Source organism: Penicillium angulare (genome assembly GCF_028827245.1).
Source record: "Penicillium angulare strain IBT 27051 chromosome Unknown utg000002l_segment0_segment0, whole genome shotgun sequence".
In the NCBI taxonomy this organism is placed as follows: Eukaryota; Fungi; Ascomycota; class Eurotiomycetes; order Eurotiales; family Aspergillaceae; genus Penicillium; species Penicillium angulare.
In genome coordinates this window covers 101,494-119,934 of record NW_026623161.1, presented here as the reverse complement: position 1 = coordinate 119,934, position 18,441 = coordinate 101,494, and the positions used below count along the sequence as shown (strand labels likewise).

General features: G+C 48.1%; 6 protein-coding genes across 6 annotated transcripts; 2 read left to right on the top strand and 4 right to left on the bottom strand.

Annotated features, from left to right (window-relative positions):
- Positions 1 to 12: 12 nt before the first annotated feature.
- On the bottom strand, positions 13 to 1,662 carry N7478_001512 (serine/threonine protein kinase CDC7; the record flags this gene model as incomplete). The annotated part of the gene is made up of 4 exons (XM_056917727.1): positions 13 to 693; positions 765 to 825; positions 889 to 1,342; positions 1,404 to 1,662. The coding sequence occupies 4 exons, from the start codon at positions 1,660 to 1,662 to the stop codon at positions 13 to 15; spliced, it is 1,455 nt and encodes a 484-aa protein (XP_056783338.1).
- A 353-nt stretch (positions 1,663 to 2,015) lies between these two features.
- Positions 2,016 to 5,899, top strand: N7478_001511 (condensin subunit YCS4; the record flags this gene model as incomplete). Its single annotated transcript, XM_056917726.1, has 5 exons — positions 2,016 to 2,838; positions 2,891 to 3,014; positions 3,065 to 3,206; positions 3,262 to 5,652; positions 5,726 to 5,899. The coding sequence occupies 5 exons, from the start codon at positions 2,016 to 2,018 to the stop codon at positions 5,897 to 5,899; spliced, it is 3,654 nt and encodes a 1,217-aa protein (XP_056783337.1).
- A 657-nt stretch (positions 5,900 to 6,556) lies between these two features.
- Positions 6,557 to 8,257, bottom strand: N7478_001510 (putative oxysterol binding protein (Orp8); the record flags this gene model as incomplete). The annotated part of the gene is made up of 6 exons (XM_056917725.1): positions 6,557 to 7,504; positions 7,590 to 7,649; positions 7,704 to 7,773; positions 7,836 to 7,875; positions 7,950 to 8,026; positions 8,181 to 8,257. The coding sequence occupies 6 exons, from the start codon at positions 8,255 to 8,257 to the stop codon at positions 6,557 to 6,559; spliced, it is 1,272 nt and encodes a 423-aa protein (XP_056783336.1).
- Positions 8,258 to 8,836: 579 nt separating this feature from the next.
- On the bottom strand, positions 8,837 to 10,418 carry N7478_001509 (ubiquitin C-terminal hydrolase 37; the record flags this gene model as incomplete). Its single annotated transcript, XM_056917724.1, has 6 exons — positions 8,837 to 9,375; positions 9,461 to 9,636; positions 9,725 to 9,906; positions 9,971 to 10,070; positions 10,139 to 10,233; positions 10,290 to 10,418. The coding sequence occupies 6 exons, from the start codon at positions 10,416 to 10,418 to the stop codon at positions 8,837 to 8,839; spliced, it is 1,221 nt and encodes a 406-aa protein (XP_056783335.1).
- Positions 10,419 to 10,867: 449 nt separating this feature from the next.
- N7478_001508 (uncharacterized protein) lies at positions 10,868 to 14,810 on the top strand (the record flags this gene model as incomplete). The annotated part of the gene is made up of 4 exons (XM_056917723.1): positions 10,868 to 11,317; positions 11,369 to 11,517; positions 11,582 to 14,557; positions 14,615 to 14,810. 4 exons carry the CDS (start codon positions 10,868 to 10,870, stop codon positions 14,808 to 14,810), a joined length of 3,771 nt encoding a protein of 1,256 aa, XP_056783334.1.
- A 175-nt stretch (positions 14,811 to 14,985) lies between these two features.
- On the bottom strand, positions 14,986 to 18,312 carry N7478_001507 (rRNA-processing protein UTP22; the record flags this gene model as incomplete). The annotated part of the gene is made up of 1 exon (XM_056917722.1): positions 14,986 to 18,312. One exon carries the CDS (start codon positions 18,310 to 18,312, stop codon positions 14,986 to 14,988), a length of 3,327 nt encoding a protein of 1,108 aa, XP_056783333.1.
- Between the last annotated feature and the right edge of the window lie 129 nt (positions 18,313 to 18,441).

Here is an 18,441-nt window from a genome sequence, read left to right as displayed (position 1 = left end):
AGTATTAAATTTTCATAGCATGGCGACTTCATCAGCTTCATCTTCCCCAGCTTCATCCTCTTCAGCTGAGTCTCCACTCTCTTCTGGATTGCCTCCCCACTCCACGTCATGATGCACCGGACTAGTAAAAAACTCATGTTGTAAGGCATCTTCTGCACTTAGCCGCTTTGATGGGTCTAGCTCCATCAAACCGGCAAGAAGGCGTGTTGCCTGTTGTTCACTCTCTGTTAAATCCTCCACGCAACTAGACCATTTCACCAACTTTTCCCAGCTGTAGCCCTTTTCACCAATGGTAGGAATATTCGTTTCAAAGATTTGACCATGCATGGCTGCCGCAGTCTTCATTCGGCGCGTACCGAATATGCTGGCCATCTCAATCATAGCATCGATATCATCTGCAGAGTTGAAGAATGGGAACCGACGGCCAAGTAGGGTCAAGAGAATCACACCAACAGACCACATGTCGATCTTCGTTGTTTGTGATGTGCATTTAAACAATACCTCGGGAGCTCTGAAGCCTCGAGTACCTGCTCGATTCGCTCGCCTTGATGAACGAGAGTCGTTTTTGGGATACCCACTTGACAGGCCCCCGGACGGCGGATTCTTTGAGTAGTAGCTGGAAAGTATTCGGCTTCGGCGAACATATGATTGGTGAGTACACAGACATGGACTAGCGTACTCAGAACCATGGCGCTTTTAAATTGAAAATCGCAAATTAGTGTCAAATCCATTAGCATCAAAGGATAAGAAAAATCCGCACGTACCTCAGCAAGACCAAAGTCCACTAGAACACCTTCCTTGAGGTCTGGATTGTAGAGAAAATTACTAGAATGCACATGTCAGTATACAGTCTATCCATTTGAAAGGTTATATTAGGGGCATACATACGTTGGTTTGATATCGCGATGAAGAATGTCATGGTCGTGAACTGAATGCAATGCGGTTAGGAGGGATCGTAGATAATGGCGCATGTCTGCCACCATGAACGTTCGGTACTGAATACGAAAATCCGTATGTGGGAAGTAAGGCAGGACAGCAACAACTTGGTCTTGAATTCGAAATGCCGTGATGAGCGGGCACACGGACCGACAGCCTCGAAGATCATGGAGGAGCTCCAGCTCGTTTTGGATTCGAATAGGGCTACTAGTAACGTAGATTTTTTTCAATGCCACATATCGGGCATTTCTCCGTCTACCAGGTGCTCCGTCTACTCGACGGCGCTTGGAAGGAGGGCTAGCCCACGCCTCTTGTTCTTGCGCTTGCGCTTGTCCGAAGATATCCCAGTCGTTATCGTAGTGATCGTAGAGCAGATCCTCCGCCTTGTATACCGTCGAGAAAGTTCCTAGAGGAAAGTCTATAGTTAGACTTGAAGACTTTCAAAATTGATTGAATCCATTCAATACCTTCTCCAATGCGATTGACGAGACGGAACCGATCCGAGATACCAGGGAAGGTATCTTCAAGCTTGTTCATGTCTTCTCGAACAGACTCATCTACCTCTTCCTCTTCGAAATCACTAGCTTCCTCGAGTGCTTCCTGGTGGGACACATGGCCATTGTTCTCTGACGCGTATCTATGCGTTGTTGTAGGCTGTATCCCTTGAAATGAACTGCTCTGTTGAATCTCAAACACTCCCGGAGGAGCTCCTCGGAGAGAAGCCATGAGAGTTGGTTTTGTACTCATGAATGATGGGTGTCAGATGCACAGTGACACGGAGTGAAACTGTTTGAGGTCGCCTTGAAATCTGAGGCGTGTGTGAATTGAGAGAGAAGGTTGGGGCTCAAGTGTACCTCCAGGGCTCCGGCAGCGTATTATTAAATCGCTTGTTTTTCTCCGAAAACAACGGGATTACGCGATGACGCTGGGTAATATTACGGGCGGTGAGGGGGTTTCTGTGGTTCCGACCAAAAGAGTAAAAGCCAAACACGGAACATCATCAACACTGTTTGTTTCCCCCCCCCCCACTCCCACTTCTTCCGACAACAGTGCTTCCCCCCTGACCCACGACAATTACCATGGAGGATAGGATGCAATTCGATATCAATGAGTCGCTCAAGTATTACTTGAGTGATCCATCCATTCTTCCAACACCCGAAGCAGACCCGGAGCTTCTCGACTGCGAATCCGATCCGGAACAATTGTCGCCAGCCTTAATTGATAACGTGTTGAACCCAATCGTGGATGCTGTCGCGGAGAACCCTGAAGGATTAACGAGATCCTCATATTTTGATTCCCTACAATTTTTATTAAAGTGCGCACCGGTCCCTTCCCAACTTCCCCACGGCGGCTTTCGTCTACCTGGAACCGACTCTGAACTTGTGAACTTATGCAGATATACACCCTTTCTCCCCGTGAAATCGCTCAGCAAAGTACTCGACCTTGTTGTTTCTGGATTATCCATCGAGGCGGATATCATTCATGGTGACCTGGAATCAGACGAACAGGATGCCATTCAACAGCACAAACAACTTTTGGAGATGTATGGATTCTTGCTCCAATGGGCCTTGTCCGCGGTGGAGGTGAAGGCTGCGGAAAAGCCTGCTGAGTCTGCTCCAGCGCGACGAGGAGGCCCCAAATCCAAATCCAAATCCACCAAGGACGGCCACTGGGACTGGACACCGCAGATCCAGATGTCTATGGAGACAATGTGCAAGGTGATGAAACTTAAATTAGGCCGAATTCTCCTGACTACCTCGGATCGCGATACTTTTATTAATCTATTCACCCGCACAATTTACCTGGTTTTGGAAAGCGAGCAAAGAGTGAAGAGCATGGCCATCCGCATGCATGCCTTCAAGGTTCTGTGCATCGCGGTTAAGCATCATGGTCATGCATTCGGTATGCGCTGCTAGGACATAAGGTACTTGAATAAAGCTGATTGGTGTTATAGGTGCACAAACATCTATTGTGCAAAGTTTGACCTACTTCGAGCATCTCTCGGAGCCCATGGCCGAATTTTTACATATTCTTGCAGAGCAATACGACTATCCTCAGCTTTCGGACGAGATCTTGAAGTAATACACCAACCAAGAAGATTGGAAACCACCGTACTAATTCGAAACAGGGAACTTGGCAATAAGGAATTCAACTCAAATGATACTCGTGGCCCGAAATCTGTCTCTTCTTTCATCATTAAGCTGTCCGAGCTTGCCCCGAGGTTGATTATTAAGCAGATGACTCTATTGGCGAAGCAGCTTGATAGCGAGGTGATTAAGCGAAATACCATTTGGTACTAGTAAACTCAACTAACGTTCTCATAAGGCATATACTCTACGATGCGCGGTCATTGAGGTCTGCGGTAACCTCATTTCCGATTTGAGTCGACAAGAAGAACCCAACGAAAATTACAAGACGCAGATCAACGCATTTTTTGATGTGCTGGAAGAGAGATTCTTGGATATCAATCCCTATTGCCGTTGCCGGGCTATTCAGGTGTTCATGCGAATTTGTGACTTGGAGCAGAAATTCCCCAAGAGACGACAACGCGCGGCTGAATTGGCCGCACGGAGCTTGGAAGACAAAAGCAGCAACGTGCGACGCAACGCGATCAAACTCCTGTCAAAGTTGGTAGCGACACATCCATTTAGTGTGCTGCACGGTGGCCAACTCTCTTTCAAGGAATGGAATGAACGCTTGGACGGAGTGGATGCAGAATTGAATGCCTTGCGACCCCCAGAGACACCAGGATTTGACGCCGACATCACTCAAGGTGTTGATGTTGACCCTGAATTGCTAGATGACGCGACCCAACTTCCCGATGAATCGCCCTCAAAGGCACCCAGAATGACAGAAGAAGAGAAAGAAGTTGCGGTAAAAAAGGCGGCAGAGCAAGCCGCAACATCCGAGTTGTTGACTCGGTTGCAGTTGACCCGAAAATACTACAATGAGGCTCTGCGCTTCATCGAGGTTCTCCATTCCGGGTCAGCCGTTGTCTCCCAGTTACTTTCATCTCGCAACAAGAGCGAGGTCATTGAAGCTATGGACTTCTTCGTTATGCTCGATGCCTACAAGGTTGAGACAGCTCGCAGTGGAATTCGTCGCATGCTCCGCTTAATTTGGACCAAGGGTAACAGCGACGAGGGCAAGGGTGTCCAGACCCACCTCATTGACTGTTACAAGGGACTTTTCTTCGATGCTCCCGACACTTTTAGTCCTAATGATGCTGCGAACTACATCGCGCGTAACATGATCAGTTTAACTTTCGGATCAACACCGGCAGAACTGACTTGTCTTGAACAACTACTCAGTACTATGATGAAGGCCGGGAATGTCCCAGAGACAGTCATTGCCAAACTTTGGCAGGTGTATAGTGTTCAGAAGAAGGAGATCTCAAAGACCCAGCGCCGTGGCTCGATCATTGTTCTGGGCATGCTCGCGTTAGCCGATCCTGAAATTGTTGTGAAGGAAATTGAAGCCATGCTGCGCATTGGTCTTGGAGGTCTGGGAAGATCAGATCTTGTGCTTGCCAAGTATACTTGCATAGCATTACGGCGCATGGTACCGGGGCGTCAGGCGAAGTCTAAGGATATCGGTATCCCCAAACTTGCCAACGACCACTCAGTCCTGACTAAACTGGCAGCCATACTTGAGATTGACTCCAATAGCAAAGAGTGGTATGGTGTTGCGGAGCAAGCAATCAGCGCCATCTACACCCTTTCTAAGCATCCGGATGTTCTCTGCTCTGACATTCTTCGAAGAAAGACCCAATTTGTCTTCCAGCCCCACTCGCAACGTCCCTCTTCTTCGCATACTTCCATTGAAGGTGATGACCAACGGCCTGGCACTGCATCGACTGATGAGCAGAGCTCTAAAGCCAAGCCTTCATCTGCGGCCCTTTCACAGCTGCTGTATATCGTCGGCCACATTGCGATCAAGCAGATTGTCCATTTGGAATTATGTGAGCTTGACTTCAAACGCAGAAAGGCTGAGCAAGAGAAAAATAAAACAGCCGAGGCTGCCGCACAGAAGAAGGATGATAATGCTGAGGATGATGAACTTGATCTCATTGGAGGTACCACCGAAGATGATTTTCAAGATGCCATGGCTCATATCAGAGAACGGGAGCTTCTTTATGGAGAGAACTCCCTGCTTGCCAAATTTGGCCCAATGGTTGCTGAGATTTGTGCCAACAATAATACATACTCAGACCGTGACCTGCAAGCGTCCGCAACATTGTGTCTGGCTAAACTCATGTGTGTCTCTTCTGAATATTGCGAGAAGAACCTACCGCTCCTGATTACAATCATGGAGCGATCAGAAGACCCCATCGTACGCAGCAATGCTGTCATCGCTCTGGGTGATATGGCTGTTTCCTTCAACCATCTTATTGACGAGAACACGGACTTCTTGTACCGTCGTCTCAACGACGATGATCCCTCAGTCAAGCGCACTTGTCTTATGACACTGACATTCCTCATTCTTGCCGGACAAGTCAAAGTCAAGGGCCAATTGGGCGAGATGGCCAAGTGCTTGGAAGATGATGATAAGAAGATTGCCGATTTGGCTCGAATGTTCTTCACGGAGCTTGCTACCAAGGACAATGCCGTGTATAACCACTTTGTGGACATGTTCAGTTTGTTGAGCGCCGAGCGCAACCTGGAGGAAGCATCCCTCCGACGCATTGTCAAGTTCTTGATTGGATTTGTTGAGAAGGTAAGTCATATTGTTTCCTTCGTTTGCCTATTATGTTTTATGTATCCCTCATACTCATCCCCTCTTTCTACAGGAAAAGCATGCTCGCCAACTAGCTGACAAATTGGCTGCTCGACTTCCCCGATGTGAGACAGAACGACAATGGAACGACGTCGCTTATGCCTTGTCTCTGCTCCCACATAAGAACGAAGAAATCACTAAGACGGTGACTGCCGGCTTCACCAAAGTCGTCAGTGCATCAGCTTAAATGGAGATCCGATTTGCATGTCTTGATGACCTGGCGTGTTTGAATATTGTAAATAATTCCGTGGTTTTATGTCTTTTAATCTACTTTGGCTTGGATTCGTGGTGTTGAGGTGTTGCCAGTGGCAAGGACTTGGTGGGACCGGGATGCTCTTAGGGCACATTGAATGAATCTGATTAATTTCCTTCTGCATATTCATCTTCAATATTACACATGGTAGATAATCTTCCAATGTTAGATCAACACGCTCCTTCGACCTCGAATTCTCCAGAGATTTGGGTCGCATGGGCTCAAGCAAGTCTATGTATATGCATTCTGGTCGCGTCAATGAAGCCTTATACGGTGATGCCCGTAGAGAACAAAAGAGAACACTCGTCATTCGCCCAGAAATCACTATCCACAGGAAACAAGAAATTAAAGGCACAAACCGCAATGTCAAAACAACAAAAATTCTAAATATGTGAGAAGGTAGGGGAAGAAGGGCTAGACAAGAGAGAGAAAAAGGCACAGCCAAATCAGCCCAGAAGGACCGGCAACGATGACCCAAGGAGATATACACGGAAGAGAACACGAACGCATGCCAGATACGCTGCATGCTCTGTGTAGAGTGTAAAACCAAACGGAGATTCTCTGTGATGAAGGGGAGAGAAATTAGAGAGTCTATGCGCCCAGTACGGTACTTTCCTCCAAGGCAAATTGCCCATCTCGAATACCCTGCAAGACCTTCTCACCCTCCTCAGTGAGTTCGGGCTTGCCTAGGGGGGTCACTGCGCCAGTGAAAAAGCGTGGTTTCCATTCCACCTCTTGCTCCTTGCGCTCCGCCGCCCGCTGACGTTGCCGCTCCTCAATATCCTGCTTGAGTTTGGTAGCTTCGGTGAATTGTTTGCCCACAATGGCATCAGTGACCTCGCCCCAGAACTTCAGGGATTCGTTAGACAGCTGCTGCTCGGAGGGGGGCAGGTCTTTCGAAGCAGGGTATAGAGGTTCAATGTCAATAAGTAGAATAGGGTCTTTGGTGCCGGCCGGAGTATAGTAAATTTTGCCATGCCATGACCCGTTGACTCGGGCAATGATATCGCTCTCCGGAACATCCTTTGACTTCGTTATTGTATCTTTCTCCGGGTTATATCGGAACACCACGCCTTCCATCCGATTTTGCGAGCGGCCGATCCACCCTTCTTCCAGGTATTGTAGAATAGCTTTCATGCCAGTCTTAGGGCAGGTGATGTAACAAGTATCCGACACTGTAATAGAGAGAGCGCCCCGAAGTAGGCCACCCAGGTGTGCATGAGGATGCGTCAACTGATACTCCTCGTTGTCTCTTTTTTCGATGTTGACGAAAATGCCAAGATTATGTTGTCCGGGACTGACGCGAATGCTTGTACCAGTAAACTTTGCACTAAGTTGATCAAATCCTCGCGCGGATACCCCTCGTTCAGGGCATTCAATGTAGAAAGCTGAGACAGGTGGATGATGGGAAGTTTGCTCGGTCAAATAGCACACTTTGACTTTCTTATCACCATCTTCCACGATAACCCCATTGGCATCAGTCTTGACCCCAGGGAGGTTAGCCTCCTCAGGGGCAAGACTTTGCACTTCCCAGCTGCACTGTTGAATCTGACGTTAATATGGAGGACTTCTTTTTTGAGGGGTCACCACCTTCTCGGTGATCGTGTGTTCCTCTTGGACTTACTCGGAAGAATTCGCCCAGTGTCGAATTATACGGTTTGCATGGCTTGCCCTTGATATATTTCTGTTGAATCACTCAGCACCATTCTCCATTTTTGCGACGTAGGTTAAGAAGTACCAAGTCTTTGGTAAACCAGAACTTTAACACCTCCAGCATCCGACCTAGTTCATCGTCCGATGTACCGATACTGTAACCCTCTAGTGTCAGATAAAAACATACGGCCAGGGCAAGTGAACCATTTTTGCTCACCTCGCGAATGTCTCAGGTCGGTCCAGGTAATTCCAGTATTCTGAGTCCCACGTCAGTTCCTCACACCGATGTCACACACACTCTCTCTCCTCGGGCAACACCCCGCGAACCTACCCAGATTTGGTCGCGGCTCCAGCAGTTGAGCTGGTAACGAGAAACGGACTGAGGCAATATCTGTCACACCCACGAATCTAGAAAACCGTTGTAATTAGTAAAACGCTCTTTTAACATTGTTGTGTTGTTTGCTCGTTTATCGGCGTTTCGTTTCTTTTGTTTCGCCTCCTTTTTTTCCTGTTTTGTCCACCGCAATATAAATCCATGTGAGGATATGGAAGTCTGACATACTTGCGCAGGATAGAGAGAAATGTCTTCAGCTTAGAAGAATCATCAGGGGTCTTTTCGGGTACGGCGACGGAGGACATAGTGTGGAGTGGCGACGCCTAGAAGCTGTGCTTCCAAAGGAATGTGAGCTAGAAGAAAAGGAAGAAAAACACGGGCAATTGGCCCTTGTCGATAATGTGTGGAAAACTAAGGAGACTGAATATAATCCCCAGTTTAAGCCCCGAAAGTAAAGAGAGGAAGATTCAAGATGCCCATTAAAGCAAGAGAACAGGGAAACCGTGACTTAGATTGGGGACAAGGCGGTGACGTGGGAACCTTTTTTTTTGCCTTTGCGGGTTTGAGTGGGGTAGAAGGGGAGACAGAGACAGAGACAGAGACACAGAGAGAGAGAGGGGGGGGGGGAGTTGATACAGGAGAGTTACAGAGGGCAAAATTACAAGATGGAGAATTCCCAGGTTTCCCACTATGGAATGATCAGCTGTAGCCTGTAGGCACCTGTGATCACAGAGCCCTGGAGCCCTGGTCATAATGAACATTATTTATCCACGTGCTGTAATCTATATTTCATACAGTGACGGTAATATTCCCGGCTATTAAGGTGTGCAAAGTGTGCAAAGTGTGGGCCAATCACTGCGCCACGAGGGTACATATCTAGTCGGTCATTTGCCTTGCAACAACTCACCCAACAGTTGTTTGTGTGCTAGGAAGCGCAACCAAGTCCGCACAGCTGGTCCGTAATCATACCGTCGCCCCGTCGCGTGATCCTCGTCCGTTCGTTGAGATTGTTGCTCTTCTCGGATATTCTTGAGTAGCTCGCGTTGTTCCGCTATGAGCTCTTGTAGTCGCTGCTGAACCTCCGCGAGAGATGATTGCGAAGAGAGTATCTTGGAGACTTCCTTGGAGACTGTAGCCGTATCTATGACTTCACGAGTCAGATCGTAAGAAGGGTCGGGTCCAAGCACCGTCTCTGGAAGCCCAGACATCATAGCTTCGATATCGTTCGGGTTTTCCTCCATCACTCTCGACGTTAATACTTCCAGGCCTCGCACATTGTCGGCAAGTTGCTGAATCAGACCAGGCAAAGGATCTCGAACTACACCGAGAATCGAAAATTCAATCTGCTCCTCTTCATATGCCGCCATCCGGGCTACCAGATTAGGTCGAGCTAGCTCTAACCAGTCATCTTGAGAGCATTCACCTACCCAGCGCAAGTCAGGATCATGTAGCCAACATATAACATCGTGATATTGTTGTGGGTGAGGGAGACTTGTAAATGTACTAACCTAATGCTTGGGGCTGCCTCTCTAGCCCGTCAAATTTCCATAGCTGACCCATCGCGGGCATGAAAGCAATGAAGTGGAAAGTAGCATCGGTTTCCCCTGCGTCCTGGCCTTTAGACCGTTTTTTGGAACGGGCCTCCGATTTAAGCTGCAGATCTGAATTTAAGATATCCATCTTTCTGTGAAAGTGTAAGTCAGTAATCATTCAATATAGTCAATATCATAGGTGGCACGGTAGACCGGTAGATCGGTAAGAGGTTGATATACCGCGCAAAGGAATTATGAATCCTCTTGACAAATTCAAAGTTGTTAACAGCATCTCCTCGGAGAGCTGGGGTGAAATTTCTGGTAAAGTCTTTGAAATGTTGAAGATTTTCTCCCAAGTCAATGTCCGGGATATTATTGACGATATTGAGCAACGCTACACTAGCACATGCATTATCTGCGGTCTAAGTACTAGAGTCAGCCAAAAAGTTATTCTTGATGATGGAAATATTTCGAATTTACACATACCTGATTTGCGAACCAGAGCCCATCTGGACAGGTGGCTTCCTGCTTGTCTGTATCATCCTCCCGCCAGCGGAATAGGAAGATCAACCCATAGATTGGTTGGCTGCTCTCTCCCATTAATTAGCTCTGGACGGGAATTGAGGATAATGAAGGAATAATGTGGGTCCATACTGAAGAAATGCCATCATTTCTTCATCAAGAGAAATCACTTCTTGGACCTTGGCACCCTTGACCCCAAATTCACGGAGCATCACATTGAACAAAGCCTAGACAAGGATTAGGAGTCATAAACATGGTAAGCATAACAATCATGACTACTCACAGGCTCTGATTCGATTTCACAGAAGCCATTCCAACTGCCTTTTTGTGATTGAGTTGCTGGCTGGCAAATTTCATGACTGTGATCTTCGGTGGGGTCCGTTAAGCGTCGTCTCTTGCTGCGTGGAGGCATGTTGGAAGAAAAGGTAGGAAGAAAGTAGGAAGCTAGGATCAGCTTGGAAGAATATAATCCATGAAATACTATTACCGACCCAGTGTCAGACTGTCAGTGAATATGTTCCTTTTGAAGTTTTGATCTTCACTTCTTCTATTTTCTTTGTCAAAGTAAGTAAGTTGAGGGAGTTGCAGAGTAGAATGTGTAGAATGTATGGTATGTCTAACCCAAGTGGACCGAGCTTTGTCCGACGCGCTTCCCGCGTTTCTTCGTCTCGGCAACTTCAAATGCTATTTTTTGCTTCTTGTTTCTTGTTTTCCCTTAGCTACCCTTTCCAAGAGATCAGCACATACCAACCCCAAAGGTGAATTGAATTATCCAGTCATTCCTACAGCTTTGGGGGAAGACAACTACATTCACTTTGGAAATCCAACCCCTCCACCTGATCTTGGTGACCACAGCATGCCATGAACGGTACTCCCCGCCTTACGTCTGCCTTCCCTCAGACGCCTCAGACACTTCCAGCTAGAAGGAGGTTGTTCGATACCCCTAGGTCACAGCCCCGCGAGCTGCGCGAGCGGAAATCACCTTCCAAATCTCCAGCCAAGGCACCTAAACAGCCTCAGAATGCCAGCGCGCCTCTCCTCCCCGTCAACCTGATCGATGCGCCCTCGCAACGTCTTTACGTGGTCGCTTTCTACCTACTACTCAATGCGTGGCGCATATATGAATCGTGGACTGCGTCCGATGAGCTAGACTCGACATGGCTGTTCTTGAAATGGGTCTCGGTGGACGGAGTATTTCTGTTTGGCCTACAAGCCTTACGCATACCCTGGCTGGAGTGGGCATTCCCGACTACCCTGGCATTGTTTCTATTGCACGTCGTTTGCAATGCCTTCTTGATGTTTCAAATTCCCGTGAGTTACTGTACCTTTAAGAATTTATGGATTATTTTTTAACGGATTTAGATCCCTCTGGGCGCGTGGTTTGCAGGCTTGGTCAAGGTTGCTTATGATCGCGAACTGTCCATATCAGAGCGAAAGGTCAAGCCAGGCGATATCATCCATAATGCCTCATTGATATTAGGAAAACAGATTGTGCATATCCTCCCCGAAGGGTAAGATTGATTGCGTCACCGCGTTTATAATGAATGTTTCGTTTCCAGCTAACTTATTGGCTAGCTCTGCCACTCTGAACCCAGACCGGGAGGCGCTCTGCCTTGACTCCCAGAAAAACACAGTCACCCTGACAGTCCGTGTGAATCAAACAGACCCCGTTCTCATCGAGGTGTTGCGTCTGGACTTGAACACCGGTGAAAATGAAACCCTGTCAATTCCAGCCAAACAGCTGAAGCCACTAAAGAAGCAGGCAGAAAAGAGACATGCACTCCTAGATTCTGTGCCTTACCGAGACCTACATCTTCCTGTGAAGAAAACGGGTATATATCGCCTTCAACGAGTCGTGGATGAATCTCAGCTTGATGTGCGTACACGCACCTCTGATGCCCTCGTGGTATCTTGCCCTAGAGCATTGATCAAAAACTCGCACACAGACAAGTGTAGAGGAGAACTGTCAAACCTAGTCCTGGAGGTCGAAGGAACTCCTCCTTTGAAAATCAAGTATAGCCGGCAGGTGAACTACCATGATCGTGGTTTTTCCTTTCAAAATATCCAACCGGACAATCTCCGCTCCCCCCTTCTTAGCCAAAAACCAGGAGGTGCTCTCTTTAGCATCAACCAGCCAGATATTTCATGGGCACAGAGCCAAAGAATCGACGTACCGTTAAACGAATCCCTGAATGTTGGCGGAGAATGGTTTTATGCTATAGAAGAAGTCCACGATGCCTGTGGCAATGTTGCCAACTACTCAACCATTTTTGAGGAATCAGAGCGGCCATCAACCAAGTCTTTGTCCCAATGGCATCAGTTCTCAGTCCACGAACGCCCGCGAGCGTCCCTCTCAGGGTGCAATGACCAGCGCCCGCTGGAGGTTGCTCGCGGTGATAGTGTTGATTTACCGATCCAGTTTCAGCCTGTTGGGAATGGATACACCGGCGATGGACCCTTTTCCCTCGTCTATACCTACAACGACGGGAATGGCGCGCAGAAGGATCCGGCCCATGAGAAGTCCCTCACCTTGAAGTCCTTGGACCAGAAATCTCCCATCAAAGAGCCAGGCTGGTATTCTCTGTCTTCGGTTTCCAGTCAGTTCTGTCCGGGTGAAATTTTGGAACCATCCTCGTGCTACTTGCACAATCCCCCCGAGCCTGAGATGACTGTCAAGGCCGAGAAGATCTTTGATCGATGTGCCAACAACGCTGTTGGCTTACTTGTGGATTTGGACCTGACGGGATCCCCACCATTCCGCCTCCGGTACAGCATCGAGAACTCAAAGGGTGCAGTTACAAGAACTCAAAACATCGATGGATTACGGACACAGCTAGACTTCACCCCGTCAGAGGCTGGGTTTTACCGCTACCGATTCCTGGACATTGAGGACTCTGTTTACTCTCCAAGGTCGCTCAAGGACAAGGTGCCTCCGCTAGAACAAGATGTCAAACCCCCTGCTTCTGCTCACTTCCTTGGCCCGAGGGAAGTACGTAAAGCTTGCTTTGGCGAATCAGTCTCAGTGGATTTGGCTTTCTTGGGAGAATCACCTTGGACTCTGCAATATGAGCTTCTTCACAACGGCAAGAGGAGCAAGCATGTTCTCGAATCTAACACCGAAATGGCTACGATTACGACAGACAAACTGGTCAACGGTGGCGAGTACACCCTTGCGCTAACCAGCGTCAAAGATAAGTCGAATTGCAAAAGAACTTTGAAAGAAACTGTTAAGATCGATGCCCGACCAAAGCCACCTCACGTTGCATTTGGCCAGATTGAGAAAACGCGCAGTGTGTCTGCCATGCAAGGGTCAAAGATTGAAATCCCATTGAGACTCAGCGGTGAGCGGCCATGGACTGTGAAATACAAGAACGTCGATATCAACAAAACCCCCATTGAGAAAACATTCTGGGACGGAAACAGCATTTTAACAGTAGATCAAGAGGGTCTCTATGAACTTATTGAAGTTTATGATAGCTCATGTCCAGGATATGTTGATCAAGCTGCGAAAGAATTTGAGGTGACCTGGATTCCACGTCCCCAGGTCACAGCCGTGGATGGCTCTCCTCTTGGATCGACAAACAGTTATGTGAAGCCAGAAGTCTGTCAAGGAGATGACGACAGCCTTGAACTTCGCTTATCTGGAAACCCACCATTCGCTTTCCAGTATGAACAACGGCGGAAGACAGATCGTGGTGCTTCATCTGCTCGCACCAAGAACGTTCGCACTGCTCAGAATGTAGTGTCGACGGAGATGGACACGTCTGAACCTGGTCAATACACTTACAAGTTTACCGATATTGGGGACAATCTCTACGACTACAACGCGAAGAACAGTGCTTTCGTTGTCACACAGAAAGTGAACTCCCTACCTACCGCTCGTTTCGATTCGCCTGGCCATATCTATGGCTTCTGCAAAGAGGATGCGAATGGCGAGGAAACTATTCCAATCACTCTGGAGGGTTTACCACCATTTTCATTGGAAATCACCATCAAGCATCACTCAAACGCTAAGCCTGAGATCGTTTCCATTCCCAAGATCAACTCTAACCGCCATAACTTGCCCATCCCTCGGCGTCACCTAGACCTAGGTCAGCATGTGGTCAGCATCCACAAGGTCCGCGACTCTCGTGGATGCCAGAGAACTACAGAGTACGATTCGTCCTCTGTTCGGGTAGCCGTTTCCGATGTGCCTACGATCATTCCTCTTGAATCAAAGGTTGACTACTGTGTGGGTGAACGTTTGTCTTTCTCTCTTTCAGGACATGCTCCGTTCGAGGTTTTCTATAGCTTCAATGGAGCTCAGCGGAAGGCTACATCTCAGAACACAAATTTCCGCCGTATTGCCGAGCGTCCCGGTGAATTCACCATTACAGCTGTCGGTGATGGAGCTAGTGGCAAGTGCAAGGCGCATAAGGATATCACAAAGATCATTCATGAGATGCCCAGTGTGCGGATTAGCAATGGTCAAGTATCCGTGGTAGATATCCACGAAGGCGGAGAAGCTGAACTTCACTTCGACTTTTGGGGCACACCACCATTTGAATTCACGTAAGTTGACTTTCTTTCGCGCCCATAACATGGCTCCTACTAATACTTAAATGACAGATATATTCGAAGCTCCAATTCGCGCAAAGGCAAAAAGTCAGAGGTTCTTGATATCAAACATGATATCTCCTACGAACATCGTAAGACTGTCAAGACCTCCGATGAGGGTACTTACGAGGTTGTGGCGATCAAGGACAAATTCTGTTCGTTCTCCTCGCAGGTGCCGACGGGCAAGTCTGGCCGAGGTGCTTCATGAATGTAAAATGATGTGATTTTCATGCGATTCTATACTGATGCCTGGTTGTTTATTTTGGAAAGTTTGCATTGCAACGGCGCTAGCAGATTATGTACATTCGCCAGTAGGATAAGCTCTAATTTCAGATATAATGTTCTTTCTCTTTTTTAACTTGTTCTTCCTTCAGGCGTGGAAATTAGACCTTGGAATCATTGATATCAATGGTTTCAATAAGTCCCTCGCCAAGCCGGGCAATCTCGTTCAAAATAGCCGGTCGGTTGATTGTCACGCGGTCTCCACTCTCCTGAGAATCCGCTGCAGTCGTCGAATAGATCATCTTCAGGTTCCAGTTACGGGGCTTCAGGGTCTGCGGGTTCCACAGACCGGCGATCACAGGGCACTGTTCATCGCCGTGGAACAAGAGGACGCTTTGGTTATAGCACCCTTGGATATCATGTACAAATGACTTGACAGTCGCCATAGCATTGGCTTGGTTTAAGGCATCGGGCTCGACGAGATTTTTAAATTTGGACGCGGACGCGGAATGACCACTAAGGACCTTGCGGCGCAGGTGGATAACAAAGTCGTAAGGAGCAAGCGAAGTCTGAAAAAGCTCAGAGACATTGAGATCGCTGGTTTCCTTGCGTAGCAAGCTAATTGCTGCTTTCGCTAACGAGGTCATTCGGCCAGCCACGACCTTTGAAGGCATCTCATACTGGGTCCAGGTTACGCCATCAGTGTCAAGATCGGACGCGACAAACAGAGCGACAGTGTTCATGGCCGGGTCAATATTGCGCCAGGCAGCGAATCGAGTGCGAATGACTTCAGTTATCTCCGGGTTCAAATCTCCACTTAGGTCAACGATGAAGGGTTCTTGCTTCCAATCCCAACGGGAAAGAAAGTGAATAGTACGTAGGAATCCAGTCATGACACTAGAAGGAGAGCCCCAGGGATAAGGCTGAGTAAAGACTCGTACGGCCATAAGCTCAATCAGCTCTTCGCAGACTTGGGCTGCGAAGAGGTGAGAGCTAAACCAATGTTTAACTAGGCGAATAGTTGGCGATAGCAGAGGAAGGCGAGTGCAGAGACTCCTCAATGATTGGCTCAAACGTGGGCCCTGGACAAAATTCTTTTTATACGCAAAGAGAGCATATGCATACTCTTCTCGTTCCCGAGGACCAATACTCTTGTCCTTCAATTGGCGCTCAAGTAATGTCTGTTCACGATCATGATGAATTCTCAGGCGAAATAAGAATCCAGATGCGTGGGAAATGTCCAGATAAGCATTATTTAGTACCTTGCTTGACTCATTCTCGAGACCCAGGCGGCAAGATGGAGCAGCACCAGATGACTCTAAGGAGTCGCCGATCTTCAGCAAGAAAGCCGCTTTTGTCATCTGGATTGCCGCAAAATCATCCGGCCAGCGGGATGAGCTCTCAAACTGAAGAACGATGTCTGCAGGGGCCTGGGATTTTCCTGAAGTTTGGACTCGAAGCGCAGTATAACGTAGGAGGGGGCTAGCTGGTGCTAGATGCCTGATTGTCAATGGGACTTCATCCATATTTCCAATAGATCTTTCGAGCTCGCTGAAAGCTTCCTTGATGGAATTGAAAGCCGGGCTTGAATATGACAAGATTCCGCCGCTTTCATCCATGAGTATAGCATCATACTCGTCTCCGATGAAACTGAAGTCATCTTGAGACACCTGGAAATGCCGCTGCAGAATATACTCCACTATTTGAAGAACAATAGAATCTTCGTGGGGCTGATCAGACCAGACAAGACTTTCCAAAATGCTGCCGTCTTTGAAACGGCGTAGCTCTGACTTTTCGCCCCAGAAAGCTCTGAATGAAGCCGCCTCCTCTTTCTCCTCTGCGGGCGGACCATGATCAACCACCCGAGAGACATTATCAGCGTCAAGTAGAAGCCCCACAGACAGATTGTGGCTGGCTTTCTTGGTCAGAGCTTTGGCTCGGACAGGCCAAGACTCTGCGCATTGACTCACGATAGAAATGAGTTGAACTCTATCCCCCAGGGCCTTTGATAGGGTGGCATACAAGGTGTTCTGTTCACGAATGGCTCGCAGAGTATCACCAGTAAAGGCCTTTGGAAAGGAAAGGAGACGGTCGAAACGCAGCGCCGGCTCATTAACTTTGACGATGAAAACTCGGTCGAAGTTGTCTTCGCGCGATTCGTTCAGCATCTTGAGCGCGATAGTGGCTTCGTGTCGAAGGGCCGCATAAGACCATGCAGTCATCTTATACAGAAAATTCAGACCTCTGCGTCCGTCGTACAGAACAGGACCCCCGGCAGAAATTGGCACATCAGTGGAGAATAGAAGCAAGGGTGTAGTCAAGTCTCTGCCAGCCAAGAATTGCATGGTAGCCTTGAAGATCTGGTAGCTACTGTATGAACGAAGCAGGATAGGTTGGCCACCAGGGCCACCTCCTTCAAACAGAAGAGAGATAAGCGCAGTCCACTCGAAGCCTCCAAAACCTCCGTTTTGAAAAGATGTGTGGAAACCACGCTGCTGTAGCCAAGTGCGCCCCAGAATACATGCGTCGCGGAAAGAATCGCATTTCTGGGCGGCAGAATGAAGGGACTTGTGATAGAGCGAAACGGCAGCTTCGGAGCGAAGGCTTGCATTGTAGAATGGAGTGGGTTCATCGCCTTCATTCTCATCCTTTGAGCCTTGGCGAATATTGTTTCTCATCGGCAGAGTTCGGCTGATAGGGAATAAATTTGGGTCAATTGCAGTTAGAATTCGAATTTGCGCCGGGATAGTAGGATCGTTCTTCGAACTCGGGCGAGGCTCAAGCAGAATGATAGGGCGCAAACTATCACCATCCTGAAAGCCAAATTTTATTTCAAGTCCAAGGTCATTCATTGTCTTTTGGATACCGGCTGCAAGGCAAGCAATGTAGTATGCGCGTTTGTGGAAGTAACGATAGTTGGCGTAGTCTTTCTCCTGAAATATGGAGTTGGGCATTGTCACTGCCAAATCAACCGGACGGTGCTCTACTGTCTTCGCACCGGTCTTCAGGGCAACGCTGCCCACCACATTGATGTTTGTAGGTTTCGAGTACGATACGGTGTATTTGACGTCCTTGGCAGGTCGGGGTTCAGGCCATGGGATCACGATCTCAGAGGCTGCACGCAGGTCTTTCTCAGCTTCGGGGATGGTCTTTGGAGCGATATCCGCTAAATTTTCGATTGCGTCCTTCAGCTTGTGCAATGGATCTTGGAGCTTGAGGATTCGTTTTTCGGAATTCGGTCTCAGCCCTGACAATAATTCATCCATCTGTAGTTTGAAAAAGCTGGATTTATAAAATCCGCTCGCCATTGCGAGCTCTGCGGAGCCATCTTCATTCGATTTCCGTCCTTGATGAGTCTTAGCCGGTCGATCGTCCTTGCGCGCAGAGGGTTTGGCCGATTTTTCGGTCGCTTCTGTTTTTGATTCGGATCGAGAAGTAGAATCCGGAGAAGGACTCAACTTCCTCCGCTTCACCGTGTGAGCCGACATCTTGTACAAGCTAGGGCTCAAGATGGGGTTTGGGGGATATAACGAGTGATGTTTTACTAGTAGTAAAGCTTTCGGACAGGATTTTTTTTATGGGGCGATAACGGGGATAACACCTGCTGAGTCAGAACC